This window comes from Hydra vulgaris, chromosome 03, assembly GCF_038396675.1.
Source record: "Hydra vulgaris chromosome 03, alternate assembly HydraT2T_AEP".
NCBI classification, from domain to species: domain Eukaryota; kingdom Metazoa; phylum Cnidaria; class Hydrozoa; order Anthoathecata; family Hydridae; genus Hydra; species Hydra vulgaris.
Window position 1 is genome coordinate 23,079,374 of NC_088922.1, and position 25,627 is coordinate 23,105,000.

Here is a 25,627-nt window from a genome sequence, read left to right on the forward strand (position 1 = left end):
TTTATTAAATCTATTTGTTCGTTTTACTTTTTTGTTCATTTTCTTGTTTTATTTTTCTTTAATCTTTTCATTTTCATAGTTCATTTATACTTTTCAATATTTTTGTTAATTTACTTTATTTCTAACTGATCTTTTTTATTCTTTAAAATAATTTCTTAAATTCTAATACAAAATACTATTTTATAAAATAAATACATGTATCAACACAGGCACTTTTTTGTTAAGTTGTTAACGAAACTATAGGTTGATGTCACATCACAAACTACAGGTTCTTTAAACTTGGTGTTAGTTATATACTAACACCAAGAAATGGTGACATCACTTGTAAAGAGTCTATACATTGTTCTTTTTAGATTATGACATACACAAAAAAGGTTTGTTTGACAGTGATTAATATTATACAAATAAGTATTTAGTATAAATAATAGTAATGAGGCAATTGCTTGGGCTATTAAACAGTGCACTGAGTACTGTCTATGCTTTGAGTCAAGTTCTTTAACAAATTTAAAAATGAATAAAGTACCAAAAACTATAAAACACAAAAAACTATCATCATTGCCAAGTTCTCTAAACCTATCATTCACTAATATTTGTGGTCTTTGAAGTAACTTTTCTTATGTTGAGTCTTGCAAAGTTATCTCTTGCAAAGTTTACCAGATCTACTCCCTCTTTGTGAGACTAATTTGAGTTCAGCTGTCTCATCTTGTGATCTTAGTGTTGATGATTATCTTCCTTTAATTCGTAAGGACTCCAATAGTAACATGCTTGGCCTGGGCATTTATATTTGTAAGAATTCACCCATTTGTCGGGAAACTAGATTTGAATCCACAGACTATTCTTTCGATGCTTTTGTTTAGCACCACTTCACTCTATCGCCTTTCTTTTTGTTCTATATCGCTCTACTTAATCTCAAGACTGCACTCCTTTCGATGTTATTTCTGATCAAATTGACCAAGCCTTTTCAAATCAAATAATATATAATTTAATAATATTTTAAAGTTAAAACTCTGACTGTATTACCCGAACCCCCACCCACTCTCCTTTGTTTGACCCACTCTCCTTTGTTTGACCCACTCTCCTTCTGGAATGAAATTTTTTTACATTTAGTTGTTACTATAACTGATTTAATACCTGTGGAAAAGATCAAATGGACAATCTATAAATTTACCTTGGATTGTATCCTGCAGTTTATATATAATTTTGCCATATGGCAGCGCATTAAAATTTTTTTGGACAAACAAAAGTGTTGCTATATTTACTAAATAAATCTGTTTTTATATTTATCATTTGTATTATTTTTTGTATATCTTGTTGTCTTTACAATTATTTTATCTTATAAACAATTCTACTTATTAAAACTTGTATTATTACTTGCTCATGTCTAACAAACACTTTTTAAATATCAATAAAATTAGTAAAAATGAGAGCTTGAGATTTTTGATGAAAGTGTAAATACATAAATAAATACAATAAATAAAAAAGGCAGCTGGTGAAGCGCAATTCAAAGAAGTGTGATACTTCTCTAATTATGTTTTTTTTTGTTGCTTTTTTGAGGTCGTTTATATTCATATGGTTAATACATTATATGTGTAAAACTTGAAACTTTCAGATTAAAAATATTTTTTATGACTTTTATCTTTAATTTCTGCTTTCAATTTTTAATCTATATTCTAATAATCTTGCAATATTTAAAGATATTTGTAAAATAAAAAAATTAAAATCTTAACATGTGTTTTTAATTTGTAATTATAACTTATTTTATTGATTTGCTGTTTGTATTTATTAGTTGCGATGTTTGATTTGTTATATCTATTTATAGGGTATTTACAACTATTGATAAAAACAATTATAAAATAAAAATCATTACCAAGATAGTGCTTGATGTCATTTTGTACTTTTAAAACTATGACATTTAGAATTCCTTCAATTATACTTTCTCTTGCTATCTCTATATCCTAAAACAAATATAATTGCATTGATAATTATATAAGCAAAAAGCACAATTGTTACATTATTAGTTATTCAGCAAGGAATTCAATTAACAAATCATATTATATATTGAGCAACTTAATGTCAATGCTCACTCATGCATGTTTGCATAAAAACTTGCGGCAGCCGTTATATCCTTATTAATGGCAAGAAAGATTCTTTTGGCACTTTTTTAGAATACATTGAAATTAACTCCTATATAAATATGTGTATATGTATATTTTTTATTTATTTTATTTATTTTAATTCACTTGCCAAAGACTGAGAAGCCCAGTACAGTTGAGTAGGCTACTTTAGTTATTGTTACACTCCTCTCTCAACTATATATTAACTATAACTATAACTATATATACTAACCCCAAAACACTAAACTAGAGGAACAAAGCTGCCGTGCGGAAAAACAAGTTGAGCGATGTACTACCAGGGACATGGTGGGGATCGAACTTAGAACTTCTCGCTTAGGAGGCAAGGGCTCTACCACTACACCACTATTGCATTTATTTCTTCCACTTAAACATTAGAAGAAATACTAATTATATCACAAAAGCTAAAAAAAAGTATATCACAGATAATTTTCTAGAATATAATTAATATAATCTGCAACAGATAATTTTCTAGAATATAATTAATAATATAATCTGCAACATTAAGTTTTGTTTCAATAAGAAAGTGTACTGTTTTTTTTTCCAAATATCTACTTAACCCAATAAACATTTCTCATACATCTCATTTTTCATCAACAAATATATAAAATGTTTGAAATGGACATGAGTTTATAGTATTGCAAAGATTGACTCTCCTTTTTGAAAGAGTGGCTTGTTTAGAAAGCAAATTAGGCACATTACAACTATTTTCAGTTTGTTAATCTACTCATTGTATTTAGTTGAATATTTTTTAATATACTTTTTAAATTTTGTTGTTATTATATGCGTGTATATATATATTTTATATTTAATTTACCTCTCCAAGGCCCAGAAGGCCACTATAGACGAGAAGGCTACTTAATTGTGGTTATAACCCTTTCTCAACTCTATAACTCCAAAACACGAACCTTGACGAACAAGGCCGCTGCACGGAGAAACGAGTTAAGCGCGGTACTACCAGGGATATGGTGGGGATCGAACTCGGAACCTCTTATTTATGAAATGAGCGCTCTACCACTACACCACTACCGCATTTATATATTTATATTTATATATAAATATATATATATATATATATAAATATATATATATATATATATATATATATATATATATATAAATATATATATATATATATATATGTATATATATATATATATATATAAATTAGTAAAAACACTTATCTAACTTTTATCTTCAACATAATGTTTCTCCATCAGTAGGTTCATCAGGAAGAAGCTATACATATATATATATATATATATATAAATATATATATATATATATATATATACATATATATATATATGAATATATATATATATATATATATATATATATATATATATATATATATATATATGTATATATATATATATATAAATGTATATATATGTATATACATGTATATATATGTATATATATATAAATATATATATATATATATATATATATATATATATATATATATATATATATATATATATATATATATATATATATATATATACATATATTCTAATAAATAAGACAATTTTTTTGATTTTTGTGAAAATCATTTATTTTATAAATACATGTTTCAACTATATCATAGCCATCATCAGTTAAAATATATTAAAATGCTTAAATCAAATTAGTAAAATTAAGTTTAATTAATAGAGACCTTATAATAAAACTACAATAAAAATGCAATCAAATAATGTAACAAATGTTTTAAAAAGTTTTAACAAATATTTTAAAAAGAGTTTTAAAAAGAACCGGTAATGTTAAAAGGAACTAAATTGAAATTGTTTTTTTTACATGGTTCATTTCTTTATTAATAGTGGGTTTTTCCCACTCTGTACATGCTTTCTTTGAGTTTTAATATAAATTTGTTGGAGGCCGAATCCAAAATTGAAAAATTAGCATGATTAAAACTATTAAAACAGCTTTCATTTGAATGAATGTTTATAAATGTGTGAGTTTTTATCCCTTTTTACAGGATTTACAGTCTGTGTATTCAAATTTATAGATAACAAATGAATTTAAGTTTGTCGGAAAGGGCTCTTTTGGGGAAAAAAATTTTGAAATTTTAAATGAAGTAAAAACCAATTTTATGGTGACTGATTTACAATATATTTTAATGATTGTGTTTAGTCTATCATTTATATTTAATCATAAATAAGGGTAAGGGTTCTAACAAGCTATAGATATGCAAAAAAGAGCAAGAAAACTATGTGTTTATTATTAGAGGTTTAAAATAAGAAGTGTTAATGTATATAAAATTATTCGCCAACCAAAACCAAAAATTTGAAATCAATTAGTTTTCTGCTGTTTACTAAAACTTATTGAAGCATAAAGTCCAAAATAAAGATGAGTTTAGATATAGCCAGTCATACAGGTCATGACAGCTAGTCTATTAAATATATTTATCATTTATTGTAAGTTACTATTAAATATATTTATCATTTTAAAGTTGTCAATAGTATGTTAGATTCAAACAAAAGTAAAAAACTACTGGAACAATTAAGCTCAAAATTAACTAATTTTAAATTCTTGGCATAACTATCTCTTATTATAAAAATAGTTTTTTAATTATTACTACAATTAAATCAGTGTTTATTAAAACGGCAGATTAGCTCAAATTGTTTGATTTAATTCAAAAACAATTCAATTGTTATTAGTACTTTGTTGTTTCAATTATTATTAGTATTTTATAATGTATATTGTGTGTCTAAGTGATTATTATTGTGTGTCTATGTGATTATTATTAGTCATATTATATATAAAAAATAGTGTCACTCCTTTCAACAGACTTCTGTATGAGTGACACCACCCTTATGAACCTAGTTATTATAAATAATATTATACCTATAACTATTATTATAATATTTATTATTATTATTTAATTTTTTAATTTATCTATTGTTATTATTGTAATTTATTATTATAATTTGTATTACTCTTAATTAATTTTGTTATCTTATTGTAATTTTATTATTATTATAACCATTTATATTGTTATTATTATCTTGACTATTATTAATATTATTATTTTTATCGATTATTTATAATATTATTATTATTTTATTACTATTGTAAAAATGATAATTATTGAAAAATAAATACCTTGTTGTTGTTGTTACAAAAAAAAAATGTTTTTCATTACCTAATAAACTGTTTTCAGATGTGGAAAAAATATAACCCGGTAAAGTTTTTTTTTTTTAATTATTCACCATCCTTAAAGCCAAGGAGGCCACTACAGTCGAGGAGGTTACTTTCTCTTAACTCTATAACTATATATCTATAATAGTATCAAATTAGGTTAAAAAAATTCTTTGATTATTATGATAACCTGATCCTGATATTAACCTTAATGGCTACATGATAAACATTAGAGAACAATAAATTTTAAATTCAGAAACTTAATCAGAAAACATTATTTCAAAATGTAAATGCCAAAGTAACAACAACAATCTGTTAAAAGCTAACAACTACTTTGCCAAGAGAAATTATTTCAGAGAAATTATTTCAGATTGTATTAGTAATAATAAGTAGTCTTCTAAAACATTTGAAAAGTTATAATTTGAAATGGTTATAATTTGAAAAGTTATAATTTGAAATGGTTATAATTTGAATATTTTGATTTTATTAAATATTATATGATGTATACAAATTAAATGCAATAACAACAATATTTTATTGTTGTTGCATAAAACATACCTTAAAAATAGATTGCAACAACTTGACACCAAGCAGGCAAGATCTTTGTAATGGAATTGTAGAATTAGAATGAATTGAAAAATGCTCTATAAATAAACATGAGTATTATATTATATTTATTATATATTTGCTATTTATATATTAAGTATCAATATATTGGTTATATATTACTGTCTCTTGCAAAAGTTTAGAATCAGTTTTTAGGTACTATTTTCCAACGTTCAACAAGCCGATGACATCATAATGACATCACAATGACATCATAATGACATCCAAACTTACTCTAGTCTTTTTTTCTTCTAGGTAGGAGTGATATTTGGTTCACTAGCTTAGATAAGTTTTATTTAATCTGTTTTATTTATTTTTGTTTTTTGTTGATCTTTTACTTTTCTGCACTACTTTACTGTTTATTTGAATCATGGCTTGGTTTGAATTCTTCACAATTTGTGCAATTCTTTGCTAAGTATGTTTTGTGATTTGCAGATTGATTACAATAATTTTGATAATCGAATTTTAATAGTTTTTGCTGAATATCAGATTACTTCCATAGTCTTCCACATTACTTACATACCTGCCTTGTACATTTTAAAAAGGTTGGTTTGTAAACTTTAAAAAAGTTGCCTTGTAAACTTTTTTACAAACATGTTTATATAATGTTATGGATGACCATATATTTTATTTATAATTTTATTATAAAATGTATAATTTTATGTAAAACCATATTTATTTTGGAAAAAAAAAAGAAGAGCAAAAGATAATGAAATCTTAATGTGATGGTTGCCCAACCATATAAATACAATATATACAGTCTTTTGCAAAAGTTTAGAATCAGTTTAGTATTTTTTAGGTAAATCCATAATTTATTAAAAATGACATAAACAAAGCTAAGATTTAGTTTATGTTATATATATACACATGTATGTTATATAAATATACAAATACAAACCGACTAACTCATCTGTTATATGTACAAAACATTTTCAAGCAAAAAATACTTTAAAACAAGGAGTGCAGGCTAAAAGATTCTGCTTAATAAGACAATGAGAACTACCTAATAAAACAAGGATAGCATGCTAAAAGATCCTGTTAAATAGAAGATTATAAACAATACCCACTCTACATCCAAGTGTCATGGAAAAATAACAATTGCAAATAACTATGTATTTATGAGATTGTAATTAGTCATCTGGTCATTTCTGTTCCAGAATGTTTAACATTGTAAATACTAAAAAAATATTGAGCACACAATTTTAAATACATTGCTGGTACGGTATGTAGCTAGAAAATATTAAAATTTAATTATCATGTTGTATTTTACAAGTTATTGTACCAGAAGTTATTGAAATACTTAATACCACAAGTTATTGTTTACATACCATAAGTTATTGTTTACATACCACAAGTTATTGTTTACATACCATAAGTTAACGGGTGATGCGGAAGTTATTGGACAAATCTTAATTTCATTATTTGAGCATAATAATTAGTTTTTGTGGTTTTATGCATAGGCATAAACCTTCTATAAAATATAAACTTTATTATTTGAAACACAATTATTTAAAATGAGGTTAAATGCAGCTGAATGAGAATCTTTTCGAAAGCGACTAAAAATGTTTTTTGTAAATAAACCTAATATAAAAAAAAAAAAAAAATCGTAAATCATTTTGAAAAGGAAGGATTTGCTCGAAGTACAATATATGATAACCTAAAAAGATTTGAAACTGTTCAATCGTTTTCTGATAGAAAGCACCCTGGTCGTCCAACATCCTGGACTAGAGAAAAGAATGCCGAATTAACGAGACTTGTCAACAATCGAAAAGGGGTCAGTCAGAGAAAAATAGGTATTAAATTCGGTGTAAATCAATCGACAATTGGTCGTCAGTTAAAAAAATGAATATTAAATATAGAAAACGTGAATAGACTCCAAAAAACACTATAGAACAACAAATAAAAGCAAAGAAAAGAAGCAGGAAACTAGTTAACCAACTCTATAACACAAAATTGCTTCTAGTCATCGATGACGAAAAATACTTTTGTTTTGCAGGGGACAACATGCCTGGAAAATCTGGATACTACACAAACAACAAAAAGACATGCCTAGAAAGTGTTCGTTTTATAGGAAAAGAGAAATTTCCAAAAACATTATTATTAATGTGGATAGCCATATCTGACCGCGGTATGTCCGAGCCATTGTTTCGCACTTCCAAGGCTGTAGCGATCAATTCATCAATCTATATTAATGAATGTTTAGAAAAACGACTTCTTCCATTTATTCACAAGTATCATGGAGACTTTAACTATTTATTTTGGCCAGATTTAGCAAGTTCTCATTATTCTAAAGATTCTCTAAATTAGATGGACCAATATGTCTATTATGTTGATAAAGAATCCAATCCCCCAAATGTGCCTCAAGCACGACCAATTGAAATATTTTGGGGACATTTGGCACAGAAGGTTTACGAGGGAGATTGGCAAGCTTCAACAGAGCAAGTTTTGATTGATCGCATTAAACTAAAACTACAAGAAATTGATTTAAACTTTTTACAGTCGCATATGAAAGGCGTCAGAGCAAAATTGAGATCAATTGCAGATGGTGGTGTTTTTTCATATAAAAAATAATATATTTTTATTAAAAGATAAATACTTTATTTTTAAAAAATATAATAGTAGTTGTTTTTTTTATTTATAATTAAGTTATTGACGTTTTTATTTTGTCCGATAACTTCCGCATCACCCGATATTGTTTACATACCATAAGTTATTGAGATTATTATACAAGTTGCTGAGAGCATATATGAAAATATTTTACAAGAATTGTCTATTATCTTTACACAATTTTTTTTTAAAGTCATAAAAATACCATGCATATGTATGCTTGAACACTTTCCTATTTACATACAAAATCATGCAGAATCTTTTTTTTGTTTTTGCTTGTTTTGTTTTTTGAAGAACTTAAAAAAAAAAAAGAAATAAAGCATACATTATATCACCATTAAAAATTTTTTTGAAAGATTTTCCATTGCTTTCTTTATTGAAAATACATTTTGGTAATATTGGTGCAATACAATATCCAAAATTATTACTCAAAAGTGGTCCAGATGTTGCAAGATATCTGCTTAAGATTTGAAGAAATATATATATATACAGAATTATATAGAATACTCTGGTGAAACAGGTCTAAACTTTTCGAAAATGGTTTACGATTTCAAATTATAAATTTTCAAAAACATTCATTAAATATTAAGAACATTCTGTACATAATAAAAACTGCCTCAGTTATAAAAATTAATAGTAACTGATTGAGAAATGAAACCATTGAAACTTTGACTATTTTAACAGTGCTTTTAGTGTGCAAGCTTAGTGTACAAAAATCATGCAAGTAATTTTAAAAGATTTAATAGATTGTTATATGAAGATAAAAATGACTTTAAAAATGTTTATTTTAATGAGTTGTGGATTTACTTTAAAATGTGATAAACTATCCAGACTTCCCCCATTCGAGTATACTAAGTTCAAAGATGATGTTACAGTTAACCAGGAATTTATTTTAACAGCAGATTTATATAAAACCTCGAAACTTACAAATAAAGTGTTAAATCCAAGAAAATTAAAAAAAAAAAAATGATAAAAACCTAAACTTTCATTAGCTATGGCATTGTGGATAAAAATCTAATGCAAATCTGTCTGCTCAGTTGAATTAGTTAAATAGATCTTTTTAATTAAAGATCATTTGATTATAATTGTGTCAGTCAGATGAGTGGCATTCAATTTTGGTTAAATAAAAATTTGTGCTCCGCATGAGTTACTAAAATTAAATGTTAATTTCAAAAATGGTGGTGTCAAACAAATTAACAATTAAAAATATTTTTTCAAAAAATTTTTGACTTAGCCATCCTCTTTGAAGATATCCGTCAGAAGTAGTAGAGAAGGCATCTTCCATATCCATATCGCAGGTTATATAGCAAAAAGTTTAAAAATGGTTTAGTAAATGTTAACAGATAAACAATATACTGACAATTTATGTTTGTGAATTTTTTTCAATTTTTTTATTTTAATTTTAATATTATTATCAATACTGATTTTTCATTCTGAACAACTGTTCAGTTTGTTTTGAATTTATCTTGCTAAATAAAAACTCACTTTGTTGTGAGTATCTGATACTGAGAATAAATTGGTAACAAACCAGTAATATATGACAGTAATATACTTTATACATAACTAATATATCTTTTTATTATAAAAAAAAAAGTAATTACTGATAAAAATTGTGTGGATTTTATAGTTAGTTTATAGTGTTATCTTTTTTTAGATTTAATATAAATATAAAGTTAACAAAAGATTTTTTAATTAATGTGGAATAACAAAATATATAAACAATACTACATTCTTTGGGCAAAACTATTGTTAAAGTTGTAAAAACTAAAAAAAAAAAATTTCTGTTAGAAAATAATTTATTTCTTGCTGAAAAAAAAGTAGTTGCAAGAATAATAATGTTTCTTATTTGTTTGTTTGTTTTGATTTTAAAGCGCTTTTTTTTTTTTAATGACCTTTAATTTTTCGGCAAAAATGCGGAATATTAAGCCGTATACTTTAAGTAGGCCATGGTTTGTATGGTTTTCCATAATGAGGGTTCAGGGTCCACAAATGCTTTTATGAGTAGAATCAGTAAGCTATTTTTTTTTTAAATGCCTAAATGGTGTAGTGGTAAAGAGCTCATTTTATAAAGATGAGCTAGGCAAGGTAAATGCAGTAAAAAAAAGAGAAAAAATTGCATTTTCTCATTTAATTATGACACTATGGAAGTGTTCAAACAATTTTTTACAAATGGCTATCTGTTTTGGAGATCAGGACTGAGCACTTTTATTGTGATAGCATCACCAGAAAAATTACAATGGTAAACAGAGGGTTCTATGTTAAAGACTTCTTTCTTCTATGCAAGATATCTTTACCATAGCTACGGAGCCACACCTGCCCCATGAATTTACTAGGAGATGTATTAAAGCTGAAATTATTTTTTTAATTTATATTATATGACCATTATATGAAGATTAAATAATAATATATTATTTAACTTAAATAAAAATATTATTAATGCAAACACTGATAAAACTAATTTTTAATAACTTTAATTTATGTAACAGACAATAGTTTATTCATTTTAGACAATTACAACTTTTCATGACAAATACATTTTTTTTTTAAAAACGCACTGTAAACATAGTTGGACTTTCTCTTGCAGACAACCTCCAACCATTATCACATTGTTGTAATGTTGCTTCTTTTTCTCTTTTCTACAAATACTATAATGGGCACAGCTGTAAAGAGCTAGTGTCTCTTGTGCTATCTACTTAAATTCATTCTTGTCTTACTTGCATTCAATTAAGTCTCATCCTTTTTCTGTGATAAAGTCCAGTTCTTGAACACCAGTTCTTTGAAATTTGCTTGCAGCCTTGTTGGAAGCAAAGATGTTGGAAAGAGAAAAAAAATAAAAAATAGTGTTGTATAACAACAAATCTTAGCTCCCATAAGATAATATTTATAGATAGTTTAAAAAAATAGCTACCTCCTACTTTTGGTGTGTAGTTATCAATAAGAACCAAACCAAGGTCAACCATTCTTAAAGTAATATCTTCCCAATATGTTTTACTGAAAGATAAATGTACAACCAGTATTTGGAAAAAACATTAAATACTCATACCCTGTCATACCCATAATAACATTTATATTTTATTTATTAATTTAATTTATATTTAACTTTTTTACTTTAAAACAACTTTTATTTAATAACTTTCAGAATTTTAAGAATATAAATTTTGATATAGTGTCTTTGTAAGTGTCTTAATAAAGTCATAAAATAAATTTTGAATATTAATTTATGCATGCAGCATGCTGTTTTAATTTATGCAAATAGTGTGCTGTTCTTGATTATAGAGTGGTGGCTAAATTTCAACACTTTGCTGTCTAGTTGAATATCTAAAGAAGCTTTGAAAAGAGTTGGTATAGTGTTAAGACAAAGGACGGCCTCAATCTCCGTATTTACACAACATAGTTTTGATTCAAATGTTAGCATACATCAGATTTCCCATTTTTTGTCTTTGCCATTTGTTTTTGTGCAGGTTATTTTTAATGAGTTTAATTATAAACACCACTATCATGCACTAAAATCAAAAACTTTATTTTAAACTTGATTAAATGCGTCACTAAAAATTTATTTAAAAAAATTAAAACTTTTATGCCATCCATGATTGATATTGTTTATATTATTAAATAACTTTATTATTATATTACATTATCTTTTATTATATAACATTATTATATAACATATAACAATGTTATATAATAATAAATTATTATATAACATATATAATAATAATATATAAAATATTATATAACATTATCTAAATAACAAACGTCTTTTATTAACTATAAGTAATTTTGTTAAAGCTTACCAATATGTAGCAACTTTTAATAAACTTTTTTCCAAGTCAATTGTTGATGGAAACAAATCTACCAAAATAAATTTGAATGCACTTTTATAAAAAGATTTACTTAATGATAATAATTTTTTTAATATTTCAAGATTTTGCGATTTCTCATTAAAATGCAATGTAAGTAAATAAAAAAAATTACAATGCGAGTAAATGCCTTCATATAAGCATATAAAAAATTTTATTAAATTTTTAGTAAGTAAAAAAATTAGAATCTTAAAAAAGAAACAATGAAAAAAAAAAAAAAAAAAAGCAATTGTAAAAAAAATAATAAATTTAAAAATTTAAAAAAAGTCTAAAGCAGAACAATTTTAAATTATATACTTGGTATTAATAATATATGATTATAATTATACTACTTTAACATTTTATTAACTTAGATTTAGAATACCACCTCTAACCCATTTTGATTTTTTTCTCTTCTCATCTTCTTTAAAAACTTTTATTATTAATGATTTTAGCAAATCAAAAATCTAAAATAAACAAGGAAAAAATAAGCTTATTATGCAATAAGCTAAAAAAATAAGGTTATAAAAAATAAACTTTGAATTAAAGCAAATTTCCAAATATTAAAAATAAATGCAAAATACTAACTTTACTAAACAAAAATAAGATATAGCTTAATATAACATGTCATTTAGAGTGAAGTTTTACATAACGTGCTCTGTACAGCAGGTACAGAACATGTTATGTAAAAACTGGTACTCTGTCAGAACTAACTTATAAAAAGTAATTAAATTTGTATAAATGCTCTGACACAACCTTTTTGCTAAATTTTGATTTGGGTCGCTTTTGCTTTACTTTTTATGTAATATTTTAAAAATATTTTTTTCTTTTGCTTTACTTAAGTCTAAATCAAAAAAAAAATAATACTATCTTAAGCAAATTTTTCTTAACATAAGTTTTCTCAAATTGAGTAACTTGACGTTTTCTAGAACTGAGTAACTTGACTGATAGCTCATCAGATTGTAGCTTTAAATTAAACTGAATTTTCTTTATATTCTTTAACTCAGTTTGGAAATTTTTAGAAAAGAAAAAAAATATTTGAAAATCTGTTTTTTTTATCAAAAAATAAAGTTTTTAATTAAAACTAAATTGTTTCACAATTGCAATTCAAAAGTTTTTCACAATAATTATTCAAGATATAAGGCTTTTTTTAATAACATCTCATAAACAACATTGATAAAATCCATACCATTTAAAAACAAGGCCCGAGCTTTATAACATAATTTCAGTTACTCTAACAATATTTGGTTAATCCTTGCTGTTGAACAAACCTATGTTTCACATCAATTTTTGCAGAGCAAAACAAAATTTTATCAGCTAAATATTTTATCAGTAAGCACTTTTGCGCCAATCTGAAATCCTTTGGGTTTCACTGGCTGTATATATGTGTGTGTGTGTGTGTGTGTGTGTGTGTGTGTGTGTGTGTGTGTGTCTATATATATATATATATATATATATATATATATATATATATATATATATATATATATATATATATATATATATATATATATATATATATATATATATTAGGGTGGAGCGTTTGTGGAGGTTTTGATTGTCCTACTCTCCCATTCCTTTCTTTATATATACAAATAACTACTACCAAATATGGACTCATTTGGACAAAATTTAGAGGTAGCTCAGTTCTCCCTAGCTCCCTTCAGGAGCAAGGCATACTGTAGAAAGCGTTTACTTTTACCGGGTATGTGTAACCCTTCTTGTGGCTGAACTCACAGGAAGTAAACTTCCATCTTTGCGTATAGCTCTTGGTTTGTTTTTGTATCACCACATAGACCTGAAAGAAACTGTTAGACAATCATTGTCTGTTACAGTTAATGAGATTGCTAAGTTTTGACAGAAAGCTAGAATTCTAATGAGAGAACATCGAAATTGCCATACTAAACTGGAACAATCGTTTGAAGAATGGTGTTTGCTAAAAAAAATAAAAGAAGAAAATCTGCAACTCAGCAAGCAAGAGAGGATTCTTTTATCTCCAGATTGGATGATTTATTTGATTTGGGTCATGCTAATGCATTCAAAAAGACAAAGACTTTTTGATTAACATTCAAGAAGACAAAGACTTTTTGATTAACATTCAAGAAGACAAAGACTTCTTGTTTGCACAGCGAGAGAAAGGAAGGCGAGGATCAATGGCCAGATTAGATCTAACTTTGACAATGAAAGAAAAAAGCGCAGCCGAAAGAAAAAGGAAACTGGATTTCAGGCATCAACAAATGGAGGATCAGGATATGCAGCACATACAGACTGCAACTGAAAGTTGCTCATCATCCGAAGAAGATAGTTCAAATGTGGAAACTGAAGATGAGAGTGACGCTGGAGCAGTTGGAGGCACCACATTTTGTACTCCAGCAAAAAGAAAGAAGGGGACAAAATTTGTTGTTACACCAGGTCTGAACCAGACAGAACCAAAATATCTCACCACAAGCTGCATTTGTTATTGCTGAAACAGCTAGAAGTTTGGGTAAAAATATTGACAATCTTGCCATAAATCAAGATTCAATACGCCAACAAAGGCAGGAGCATCAAGCCCAGAGATCAGCAAGTTTAAAAGCAGAGTTTTGTGTTCAAATTCTTTTGGTTGTACATTGGGATAGCAAACTCATTCCTCATTTGACTGGCAAAAAAGGTGGATCGTCTCCCAGTATTGGTTTCTGACAAAGGTGTTTCTCAACTTTTAACTGTTGCCAAGCTGTTATCTGGAACTGGGGAGGCTCAAGCTTCTGCCGTCTTTGGGGCAATTGAAGATTGGAATATAACCAATAGCATCCGAGCAACGTGTTTTGATGCGACAAGTTCCAACACAGGCAGAATTGCTGGTGCATGTGTTCTTCTGGAGCAAAAGCTTGGCAAGGAGCTTCTGTACTTTGCATGCCGACATCATATTATGGAACTAATCATTGGTGCCGTATTCCAAGTATGCATGGGGTCAACATCTGCTCCAGAGGTTCTTATCTTTAAGAGATTTCAAGAGAAATGGGGATTAATGGACACCGACAGATATGAAACTGGAATGGCAAGTGATGTAGCTGATCTAGTGGAAGATATTGGAGAGAGCACAATTGAATTTTGTAACAAGAATCTTTAACAGTCAACCTAGAGATGACTACGAAAAAAAGTTTATGGAACTCGCCATTATCTTTCTTGGTGCCATACCTGAAAGAGGAATTCGGTTTATTAGCCCCAGAGCCATGCATCACGCATGGCTCTGGGGCTAATAAACCGAATTCCTCTTTCAGGTATGGCGAAGGTGATTTACAGTTTAAAAATCTGAATGTTCAGACATCAATTCAAATTAACACTGACAAAACAACTGGGATTACGTGATGTTTGTGTATTTACGGTTCGTGTTCACCTGAAAATATGGATCGCAGACCCACTAGCTGCAAATGCTCCATACAGCATAATTTGATGTTGATGAAATCTTTGCTGAAGTACTCGACCATCCATCCAGCAATTGCGAAAGCTACATCAATCAAGCTATCCAATCATTTATGGTATTTGTTGCCTGAACTTGTAGGTTTAGCATTCTTTGATGATCAGGTCAGTTCAACTGCAAAACGACTTATGGCGAGTGCCATGCAGAACAAAGATTTGGAACAAGATCACACCAAAAGGCTTAGTGTTCCAATCTATGTATTAAAAAACAAGAATTTGGAAGATTTTGTAACTGCCAAATCTATGAAATTCTTTTCAATGATGGAATTACCAGATAGATTTCTAAATGTTGATCCTGAATTATGGAACGAACATGACGGTTTCAACAATATATATTTTATTCACCTCCTCAAGGCCGAGAAGACCACTACAGTCATGGAGGCTACTTTTTGTGGTTTTATATATATATATATATATATATATATATATATATATATATATATATATATATATATATATATATATATATATATATATATATATATATATATATATATATATATATATATATATATATATATATATATATATATATATATATATATATATACAGCTATGCACAAAAGTTTAATCGAGATTAAGTTTTTCATAACTATATGCCAGTTTTTTTAACATTTTTAACAAAGTTTAACGGATATAGATTTTAAGTATATTATTTTTGTGTTTAAAATATTGCAGTTTATCTGAAGAATAATTGCAATTTTAAATTTTGTTTCTGAATTTCAGTTCGAAAAACAGTAAAAACCTGGGAGCTAACAGGTAATGTCATTGACATGCCTTGTTCAAGGAAAACCACTGAAGACTAGTGACTGTGACAAAATTAGCATATTCAGAATCATTAGGAAAAATCCCAGGCTCAGCAACAAAAAGCTAGCTCAAATATTCAACCAATCCTTTTTCTGCCCAATGCAAAGAATGTTGGCATTTGGGCAGTTGAAGATTGGGTAAAAGTGATTTGGAACGATGAGTCAAATTTTCAGGTTGTGAATCGCAAAGGAAGAATATACATTAAAAGATTTGCAACTGAGAAATATTGCAAGCGCTATTTAAAAGCAAGATGACAAGGTGGTAGAGGCTCAGTGCGCATATGGGGATGTTTTTCCCACAAAGGCCTTGGTTTTTGTAGCTGTATAATGGCTGTATCAACCAACATATCTACAAAAACACACTTGAAACATGATTGATTCCATCAACAATTGTACGGCAGAAGCAAGCAATACATTTTCCAACAAGACGGGGCTCCATCACACACAGCACATAGTATAATAAACTGGTTTACCACAAAGAAGATCAATATGTTGCATTGGTGCCCTAGATCATCAAATATCAACCCAATAGAAAATACTTGGTAATGGATCCACACTCAATTGGTAAACCATCAAATTCAACCAACTGAGCATTTGAAGCAACTTCTGAATGCGTACTGGTTAAAAGTGCTACATTAGATGTGCATGAAGTTGGTGGAGTCAATGCAGAGACACTTTAAATATTAAATTTGTAATTATTTTTATTTTTTGTGTTCTAAATCTTAACTCAATTAAACTTTTATGCAACTCATTTTATGATTATATAATTATTTATTTAATTTTTGTGAATTATTTTTTTCATCTTTCTTATTTTATTAATGTTAATTGTTTAGCTAATAGATTGTGTTTTTTTTAAAAAAAAAAAAAAATTAATTTAAGTCATTTTCCTGATTTTTTTTAGTTGAAAAAACTCTGAAAAGTTTGATTAAAATTACCATCTCGATTAAACTTTTGTACATAGCTGTATATATATATATATATATATATATATACATATATATATGTATTTATATATATATATATATATGTATTTATATATATATATATATATATATATATATATATATATATATATATATATATATATATATATATATATATATAGTTCTATAGTTTGTTGCATTTGGGAAGCACGGAAGGAAAAAAGTGATTCTTATGCCAACATATACGTCACTTTTAATTACTTTTGACTTTCGTCCAACATTTGCGTGTTGGACAAAAGTCAACACCATTAATTTAATTACAAATTAATCGTTTTTTAAAAAAACCAAAAAAACGCAAATTTAATTGACCAGAATGATTTAAAAACGATCTGAATGTTTTTAACAATATAAACAATGTTTTTATTTTTATTTTTTTTAATAAAATGTTTTTATTTTTATTTTTTTTAATAAAATGTTTTATTTTTATTTTTTTTACTGTAAATCATGCGCGGAGTGTTGCTACATCGACTATCTTATAGCCTGACTTGCAAGGGAGTGCTGCTACATCGACTGACAAATAGCCTGACTCGCAAGGGAGTGCTGCTATATCGACTGACAAATAGCCTGACTCGCAACGGAGTGCTGCTACATCGACTGAGGGTTTGGTTGGGGCAGGCAGTCTATCAATTAATAAAAAAAAAAATTCCGGTCTTGCATTTTAATTTTTACTTTTTGTCAACAAAATATGGAAAAAACTTTCGGACAACATATAAGAGTTCTATATATATATATATATATATATATATATATATATATATATATATATATATATATATATATATATATATATATATATATATATATATATATATATATATATATATATATATATATATATATATATATATATATATATATGTATATATATATGGGTGACAGAAACTGTCACTTATATATATGGGTGACAGGAACTGTCACTATATATATATATATATATATATATATATATATATATATATATATATATATATATATATATATATATATATATATATATATATATATATATATATATATATATATATATATATATATATATATATATATATATATAAATAAGTGTCGAAAAATGAATTTCAAAAAATGAATTTCTCACATGTCGAAAAATGAATTTCGGAATATAGTGTCAAATATATTAAAAAGGCCTAATGTTGCAAAAAAAAAAGGGAAAAGTGTTGCAAATGAATTTAATGTATAGTGTCGAAAATAAGAAAAAGAAATGGTGTCGCAAAAGAATTTAATCAATAGTGTAGAAAAAAAACAAAAAAGGAATAGTGTCGCAAATAGTAAAATCTGAATAGTGTCAAAAACATAAACTTGAATAGTGTTGTAATTTAATTTAATGAATAGTGTCACAAATAATAAAAGGAATAGTGTCGCAAATAGTAAAATCGGAATAGTGTCGAAAACATAAAAAGGAATAGTGTTGCAAATAGTAAAAACAGAATAGTGTCGCAAATAGTAAAAATGGAATTTTAGTCGGAGAGAATTAGCGAAAAATAGGGTCTAAAGTTTAAAACTACTAAATTGTAAAACATTTGTTGTTTTTGAAACAGTTTTTTAATTTCAATTTTTTTACTGAATATATGTATATTATAATGTTTATATAATTAATTTAAAAAGCAGTTATTTATTAATTGAGAAGATAACAGGTAATTAAAATTATAGGGGTTTCTGACTTTTCAGAAAAATACAAATTCTTATTCTATATGAGGCATAGGCACGAATGATAACATTTTTTAAGTTGCTATCTTTTTTCTGAAATTTGAATTTACAGTTTTTCTATTTTTAGAATTTGCAAGACCAACTTATCATTCATAAATTTTTCTAAATAATAATATTTTTCTTAAGCCTTCTTTTTTTAAAAGACTTGAGCAAATGGGCCACAGCAACGTGGGGCCAAGCCCCCCCCCCCCTCTTAATTTTATGATGACTTTTTTTTGTTTGCTTAAATAGAATAGTTTTAAGTATTACTTTTTTTTGGTAGTCTTTGGTATGTTTTGTTGGTCCTCCCCTTCCCCACTAAAATGTCACGCACATGTATTACTAAAGGAAAAATACGTGGTAATAACTTGTTCATGAAAATGTGAAACTTTATTTTACCTTATTAAACCAAAAGTACTAAAAAACATTTTCTTTTAAATGGAATGTACTTCAAGGGCGGATCCAGACCATGTAGAAAGTAGGGGCGATTTTCAGATTTTTTAGATTTCATGGATCCAGATTTGCCCTTGATGCACTTAGAATCTAGGTAATTCACTTTTAACAGTTTTTATATTGTTTCCCCAAGATATCTTTAATTCTTCGTAGCTACTGGGTAAAAAGTGATGCTAGTCTTCGCATCCTGATATTTTTGCTTTAACAAACCCATTGCTGGTAGCAAAACTATTGTTATGATTTTAATCTTTTAAAAAAATCTGGAGTAAAAGCTTATAATATTGAACATTATTTTTGTTGGCGCACAAAATATATCTGTATTTTACTTTCTTCATATCGTAAAATTTTACAAAATCCAAAATAGAAAAACTGTAGATTTAAATTTTAGAAAAAAGATAAGCTAAATAAGCTAAACAAAAATGCAAAACAAAAGTGCAGTAGAATCCCTTTAAGTCGGACTCTCAAGGGTAATAGATATATAGTCCGACATAACAAATGTTCCAGTTAGACGAAGCTCTCAGTATGTCGGATTTTTAGAAAATGTCCAACTTATCCTGATAAGTGACTTAAAAAGTATCAACAGGATATCAACAATATTATTAACAAAATAAAAGACTTACTGATATTCAGAGAAAGTCCATAAAAATCTTCAGTTATGCTTGATGCAATACTTATTTATTTTTTGAACATTTCGAAGTTTTGAATTTTAAATGTGTTTGATTTTCTTAAAATTTTATTACTGTATTATGTGCACTTATATGCAGTTCAAATTTAAAGTCCTAGTCAAGCGAAGTTTTTTGTTGAAGAAACCTAAAAAAACAGTACGAGTAAGCAAACGGTCCGACTTAACCAGGGTACAACTTAAGCGAATGATTTTATACTAAGTTGATAGAGAAAGTTCATGGGGAATTGAAAATCCATTCAACTTAGTAAAAGTTTAATTCTTCAGGGTCCAAGATTACAGGGTTTTAGAGTATTCATTTGCAAATAATGATGTGACTTAATTCAGATAAGAATTAATAATTTCTTTACCATGCGATATGATGGATTTACCGTCCAACTTAAGTAACTTAGTCAGGAATCAAAGTAGTGAGTTCAATATCAAATAGGTCACTAGCTGAAGATTCGTATGATTTTATTTTCATCTGTTATCAGATAAAACGTCATTTATTCTTACAAACACAGTTGCGAAAAATACAATAGCACCACTAAGCGTATTTTCCTTTTTGTTAAGAAAACACCATGCAAAATAACACTTTTTTATAGCTTTGCTGTTTAAAATATTAGCTAACATGTTTATTTTCTAAAACAAATCATTTTGGAAAAAAAACTGCTTGGTGTTGCTCGATTTTAATCAAAAATGCCAATTCTGACCGAAAAATAAAATAGCACCACACACTCGTTGGTTTTTTTTGTGCTGTTTTATTCATTTTATGTTAGTGCATATTAGTAGGAGACATTTATATATAAAAATGGGACACGGAAAGCATTGTAGTGCAGAAAAACGAGAACTGATCCGAAAGTTGATATCAGCAGGGAAATCATATAGAGAAGTTGGTCGTTTAGTTGAGTGCTCTAATAAAATGATAAGAAACGACATAAAATTTCAAGAAAACACCTGGTCGAAAACGTTCTATTTTAACATTGCTGGCCAATCGCTTAGTCTGACAGGCTAAAAAAGAACCTTTTAAAACAGCTACTAAGCTGAAAAAGGACTTTAAAATCGATGCAACAGTACAAACAGTTCGGAGTTGTCTGCGAGTTAATGGATTAAAAGCCTGTAGCCCCAGAAAAGTTCCACTTCTAAGTGCCAGACATGTTGTAAAGCGTTTTGCGTTTGCTGAAAAACACTCAAATTGGCCACTCGAAAAATGGAGGAATGTTTTATGGACCAAAGTAAGATTGTGCTTTATGGTGGAAAAGGCTCTCAGGCATATGTCAGAAGACCGCCGAATGCAGAATACAATCCAAAATATACCATCAAAACTAATAAACATGGAGGTTGTAGTATAATGATATGGGCATGTTTTTCTTATTACGGAGTAGGGCCCATTCATCACATTACTACTATTATGGACCAACACGTTTAGGTTGATATATTGGATAAAACGATGTTGCCGTAGGCAGACTATGAAATGCCGTTGTCCTGGGTGTTCCAATAGGACAATAACCCAAAGCACACTAGCAAGAAGGCGAAGAATTGGTTTGAGGAGCATAAAGTGAACGTTATGGAGTGGCCAGCACAGTTGCCAGATCTTAACCCAATCGAGAATTTGTAGGCTGACGTAAAGGAGGTGGTTGCTGCTGCCAAACCCACCACAAAGGAGTCACTTTGGAACGTAGTTAAGGAGACATGGAGCGAAATTCCGCTTAAACTGTCAGGACTTGGTTAACTCGATGCCAAAACGTTGTGTAGCCGTCATTGCCAATAAAGGTCACGCTACAAAATACTAATATGTTCAGAAATAACTTATACTTATTGTAAAATGTTTAAAACAATTGATCTCATAATATTTCCTTATTTTAAAGTACACATTAAAGCTGTGGTGCTATTTTTTTTTTCGCGTTTTATTTGATTGTTTTTGAATTTTTGTTTAATAAATAAATACTATATATTAAAACTTGTATATTTTGCTTTTTATAAAAATTATAAGCCATTTTACTTTTAAATATGTATTTAAAAGATTTTCAAACTATCAAAAATAGTTAAAAATTTTAATTTCAACCAATTTTTGGTGGTGGTGCTGTTTTATTTTTCGCAGCTGTATTTTTTACAAATATGTTTCCACTTTGAGAAACACGTAAACTTTAAGAACTTTCGAGGTTTAAACAAACTTTACGATATTATTAGATTCTTATATTTCTCCTTTATTCATTCCTATCTTAATTATGCTAACATAGGATGATACCAATGTAAATAAATCAAAAAAACTCTTTAATATGTAAAACTTGCAATGAGAATTATATCCAGCAAAAGCCGCTATACACCCTCCCAGCCTTTATTTATTAAGTTAAATATACTAAATATCTACCAAAATAAATATTTATCATCTCCTAATTTTTATGTTCAAAATTCTTAAAAGTATTATTGCAAAATTTTTTAATGCTTTATTCAAAATAAATAAATTTTTTTGAATAACCAGTTATTCAAATTTTTTTTAACCCGTTATTCAAAACAAACTCAATTTCAATAAGTGGACCAAAGGCATGGAATAAAATACTTACAACTGAACTTAAAACTCTAACAATCCTTAACGAGTTTAAGGCAAAACATCATCAGAAGCAGGTTTGCAGCTTTTTTTCATGCAAATAAACTCTTCACCAATTTTGTATTTTTTGGGAGAACACAATCAACAAACCCAAGACTTACAACTAAAATCTTTGCTTTGGTACCACATGTTGCTTTGAGTTAGCAATGCTTCTTCCCAATTTCTGTAATCTTTCGGTGTCTTTGTCTTGTCTCGGTTTTTTTGAATGTTGCATTTGCTGAGTTTTATCTGAAGCTTCACTGAAGTGAATCTTACTTTTCTTTAATTGCTTTGACTCATTGTCTTGCTTTAGTTTCTCTAGCACCTTAGATGTACTTAGACACTCGCCTTCAACGCTCGGAATGTTGACTTTTAGGTTTTTTTTGTGTCAACATGGTGTCACTGTAAAACATTTTTCAAATTGCCTTCAAGTCTTTCCGTAAGATAAGCGTAAATTTTAAATAAACGTAAAAATAAAATAAAAAATAATTAATTCAGCTGTGCTCATTTTAATACATAAGTGCATGTTTACTTTTCTCCCGAAAAATTTTTATACCGGTTTTTCGCTTAAAACTTTTTCTGGAATTAGCAAATTCAAATTTTGAAAAGAGAATCTTGATTGTCATAAAATTTTCTACAAAACAGCCTTTTTAGTTTAGAAAAATTTAATTTTAGTTTTGGAAATTTTGAAGTTGATTTTTTTGAAAAAAAAATTTATTTTTTTACTAGGGTGAGAACTTTAAAATTTGCAAGGCCAAAAATAAATTTTTTAAAACAATTTTTACACTTTCAAATAGAGCACAAAATTCTCGTACGGTGCCTCTCATTTTTAAAGATTTTTTGCTTTAGCTTTCAATAAATGCATAAGAAACAACATTGCTAAAACGTTCACTTTTATTTTTTGCTTACTCTACCCCCAGTTTATTATATTAAGGGGCTTGGCAATAATACAATTTGCCTTCTTCTTGGCCCTGCTATTTTTAGTTACATATGTTTATGGTATGATTTAATTTATACGGCAAAAAAAAATTAATAAATAAATAAAAAAGTACATGTTGGTTTTAAAAAAACTAGAAGAGAAAAACCTGCCTAAACAATATTAAGACTGAAAACTATATTATTGTATGATAACTCAATGGAAAGTGCATTTTGATGCTTCAATAGTTATATACATATGTTAATTGTGGGAAAGGCAAGTTTTCCAAAGTTCAAAATTTATTTTTCTGTAAGTAAGTATGGTTATAGGTAGCAGCAGTGCTGGCTTTAGTGGGTGGACTGAGTAGCAGCACTGTATGGGTTTGGTGTTTGGTACTTTTTCCACAACAAACTACATACTCAATGTATAGTTGGCAGTGATTATCTAGAAAACTTTTGAAAGTGTGGGTTAAAAATTTTTAAAAATGTGGGCACTTTTCCACTGAACCCCTAAAATAATAATACCGATTCAATACTACAGGAAAAACAGGTCGTTATCAAATGCTTTATCAAACAAATGATACAAACGATAGAAATGCTTTATCATTTAAGGAACATTATTTGAAGTTTATGATAAAAAATTCCCAAAATGTAACATTTATAAAACAAAAAAAAACTCATTTTTGACACTATTCCTTTTTTTTGTTTTCGACAATACTCATTAAACTCCTTTGCGACATTATTCATTTTTTTCTTTTTCGACACTATTTATTAAATTTATTTGCGACATTATTCCTTACTCTGTTATTCAACAATTAATCATGTGAAAACTTGCGACACTATTCCTTCTTCACATTTTTGACAATCAAATTTGCGACAATAAAAATTTTGTGACACCATTCCGCCACACCTATATATATATATATGTATATATATATATATATATATATATATATATATATATATATATATATATATATATATATATATATATATATATATATATATATATATATATATATATATATGTAGTGATGTTGTTTTGAAGTGCATATACTATCAAAAAAGTGCTTGATAAACTGAGTCAGAGCAATAATATAGTAGAAAATAAAACTACGTGATTTTCACAACTTTAAGTTTCATGCTATTGCAATCATGAGGGGAAATACAAATGTAGTTTTTTTGTTAAAAACTATATACAATCAGAACTAGTTACGTAAAACTATACATAAAAAAACTATAAAGAAAAAAACTATTGTTAGAAGCGCGTATACCTAATCTTTAAGTTCGTGGTTGCTTAATAAAAATCTATTTTCGTGACGTTATTTGGAAATTAACTCTGTTTTTTTATTAAGTAGCTCTTTTGCATTGTTATTAAGAAAAATTATTAGCTTTTCATATAAACAAAGTAAACATTTTTTACTCTTTTTAGGATAGACCAAGTTAATTTCTTTGAGTTTTTCCCTAGTTTCCCATATATATTTTGAGAGAGTGGTTGCATTTGAAAGTTTTTTATTTGTAAATGATTTCTTGTGGTTCGCATACCTCTTTTTCCACACGCCCTCTGATGGTGTGTTTGAGGAAGATGTTATACATTTGTAAACTATGTTTGCCGCTCTACAATATTTATTCAGTGGTCAGATTTCTTTTTGTTTGCAATTACAAGGAAAATTCTCAGTCGTATTTTTTGAATTTATATTTTATTGTGACTTTTTATGATTTTTTAAATGT

The 25,627-nt window shown here is 27.4% G+C and overlaps 1 protein-coding gene across 3 annotated transcripts in view; it reads right to left on the bottom strand.

Moving 5' to 3' along the window:
- The window catches only part of LOC101235941 (Fanconi anemia group I protein), a 152,188-nt gene that overhangs the window by 55,300 nt on the left and 71,261 nt on the right, over nt 1-25,627 (bottom strand). For all 3 annotated transcript variants that reach the window (XM_065792686.1, XM_065792685.1, XM_065792687.1), the window contains 5 exons: nt 12,717-12,795; nt 12,284-12,341; nt 11,398-11,480; nt 5,835-5,920; nt 1,868-1,955 (listed from right to left, as the gene is read on the bottom strand). In XM_065792686.1, the coding sequence (XP_065648758.1) occupies nt 1,868-1,955; nt 5,835-5,920; nt 11,398-11,480; nt 12,284-12,341; nt 12,717-12,795 (394 nt within the window). The remainder of the gene's footprint in view (nt 1-1,867; nt 1,956-5,834; nt 5,921-11,397; nt 11,481-12,283; nt 12,342-12,716; nt 12,796-25,627) is intronic.